At 45.4% G+C, this 2,036-nt stretch overlaps 1 protein-coding gene across 1 annotated transcript; it reads right to left on the bottom strand.

Moving 5' to 3' along the window:
* Positions 1 to 390: 390 nt before the first annotated feature.
* On the bottom strand, positions 391 to 1,458 carry LOC127298696 (uncharacterized). Its single transcript, XM_051328535.2, has one exon. It carries the CDS (start codon positions 1,330 to 1,332, stop codon positions 526 to 528), a length of 807 nt encoding a protein of 268 aa, XP_051184495.1. The 5' UTR covers positions 1,333 to 1,458; the 3' UTR covers positions 391 to 525.
* Positions 1,459 to 2,036: the final 578 nt, after the last annotated feature.

Genomic DNA, 2,036 nt, shown 5'->3' with positions numbered 1-2,036 from the left:
TGATCGAGTTATGCAGGAATTTTTACTCTAGGCGTAAAATATATACAGTGGCCATTGCACGATACCAGCATCGAGAAATATCATCCATAAGATCAAATCGGATGGATGGTTCATATTTATTTGCACTAATCTCCCATGTATTGCTTTGTCTCCTCCATCCAAATATTCGACACTGATGCATGTAATATCGAAACTTGCACAAGAGAAGTGTAAAGCTAGCTGATATTAAGAGGTTATAACTGACTATCTGATCCACAGCCAATCAGCATAATAGAGCAGGTTTGAAATAATTATTACTACATATCCCCAGTCCAGTATGCAAATTTTGTACATAAACAAACATACTTGGTCTACATCAGCTGCAAGACTCCCTTGATATTCAGATCAACATTTATGTAAAGGGAAGCTTTATTTAAAGGAAAAGTATGCCATATCCTGAAGTTACATAACGTGATTGTCTCTATCAATTGATTGTAAGCTACACTGAACTTGGGAAGATGGAAGCAATCCTGCACCTACAGAATATTAACCATCTGTTACGACTTTGTTGCTCCCAGATACGATATGGTTGCTCCCGGATACAGTATTGTTGCTCCCGGATACAGTATTGTGCTCCCCTGATACAGTATGGAAGCTTCCAGACACATTATTGTCGTTCCCGGATACAACATTATTGTTATCAGTAACAATATGCTTTGTCCCTGATACGACATGGTTGCTACCAACTACAGTATTGTCACTTCCAGTTACAACAGTGTTGTTGCTCCCAGACACATGGTTGTTATTCCCAGATACGACCGTGTTGTCATTCCCGGAAACAACATTGTTGCTCCCTGATCCAACACTATTGTTGGTCCCTGATATTGTATTTGGTTCTTCATCGAGCGTTCTTCTGTTACTGCTCATATGCAATAGCATGTTAATGGAACCCATACCGAGTGACTGGCTGTCAGTGGTGAGGCTCTTGAGCCGTATCTGCAAACTTTTTGGTACCTCCCCAACCAACGAATTACCCGAGAGATCCAAATAGCGAAGGTGATCAAGCTCACCAATCGACAATGGGATGATCCCTCCAAGGCCGCGCTTGGGGAGCCGCAACGCCACGACGCGGCCGCTTGCTGTTTCGCATCCCACACCTTCCCAGCTGCAGCATGAGGCGCCCGACCATGCGGCGCGAAGGCGGACGGCTCCTTTGCCGCTTAGGTTCTCGGCGAGGACCCTCAACGCGTGGAGGTCGTCGTGGTGGCACGACCACGACGTTGCTCCGGCCACCTGCAAGACGAACCCCAAGAAGAGCAGCAGCATGCAACACTTTGCCATGTATTCAGGCATGGATTGAACAAGAAACCTTGATTGGAATGCAAGCTATGTAGCAAGAGTTGTTGGTAAAACTGCTAGAGTGGTGCATCCTATTTATAGTGTGTATACGTTTGTAAGTATGCGTTGCAAGTGGTTATGTACTAGGCAGTGGCCCGCCCATAACGTACTGCCTCCAAATTCAAACTTGCGTTGCAAGTGGTTATGTACTAGGCAGTGGCCTACCCATAACGTACTGCCTCCAAATTCAAACTTGCGTTGCAAGTGGTTATGTACTAGTCAGTGGCCCATAACTGCCTCCAAATTCAAACTTGGTTCTTGTGTCGACTGAAATTCGTGGCTGGTATGGACTCAAGTCCCGTGCGGCTTGCTCCGGTACACAGAGAGAACGAAAATATCCTAGCAAAATACTATTACGCTGGGTGACTGGCGCATGGGACTCGTGGTTCTCATGGAGCTCGGAGAGACAGAGATGGCTGAGTGACGAGAGGAGGATATACTTCTCCATTTTGTACCTATTAGTCTGGGTAACTACACGACACTTCCCCGTGACCAGCCAAATCCAATCCGTGCTAAGACCCAAAACTCAACCCGTAAAGAACAGGATTGTGCATTTCTCAAGCTGATTCAGATTAAGTAATATTCCTAATACTTCTTTTTGCTCTGTTTTGCTCTACTTACATAGCCTCCATGATGTTTGCCTCCTTGGGTGCAGACGT

The sequence above is a fragment of the Lolium perenne genome, chromosome 5 (assembly GCF_019359855.2).
Source record: "Lolium perenne isolate Kyuss_39 chromosome 5, Kyuss_2.0, whole genome shotgun sequence".
NCBI lineage: Eukaryota > Viridiplantae > Streptophyta > Magnoliopsida > Poales > Poaceae > Lolium > Lolium perenne.
This window is presented reverse-complemented; position numbering and strand designations above follow the sequence as displayed.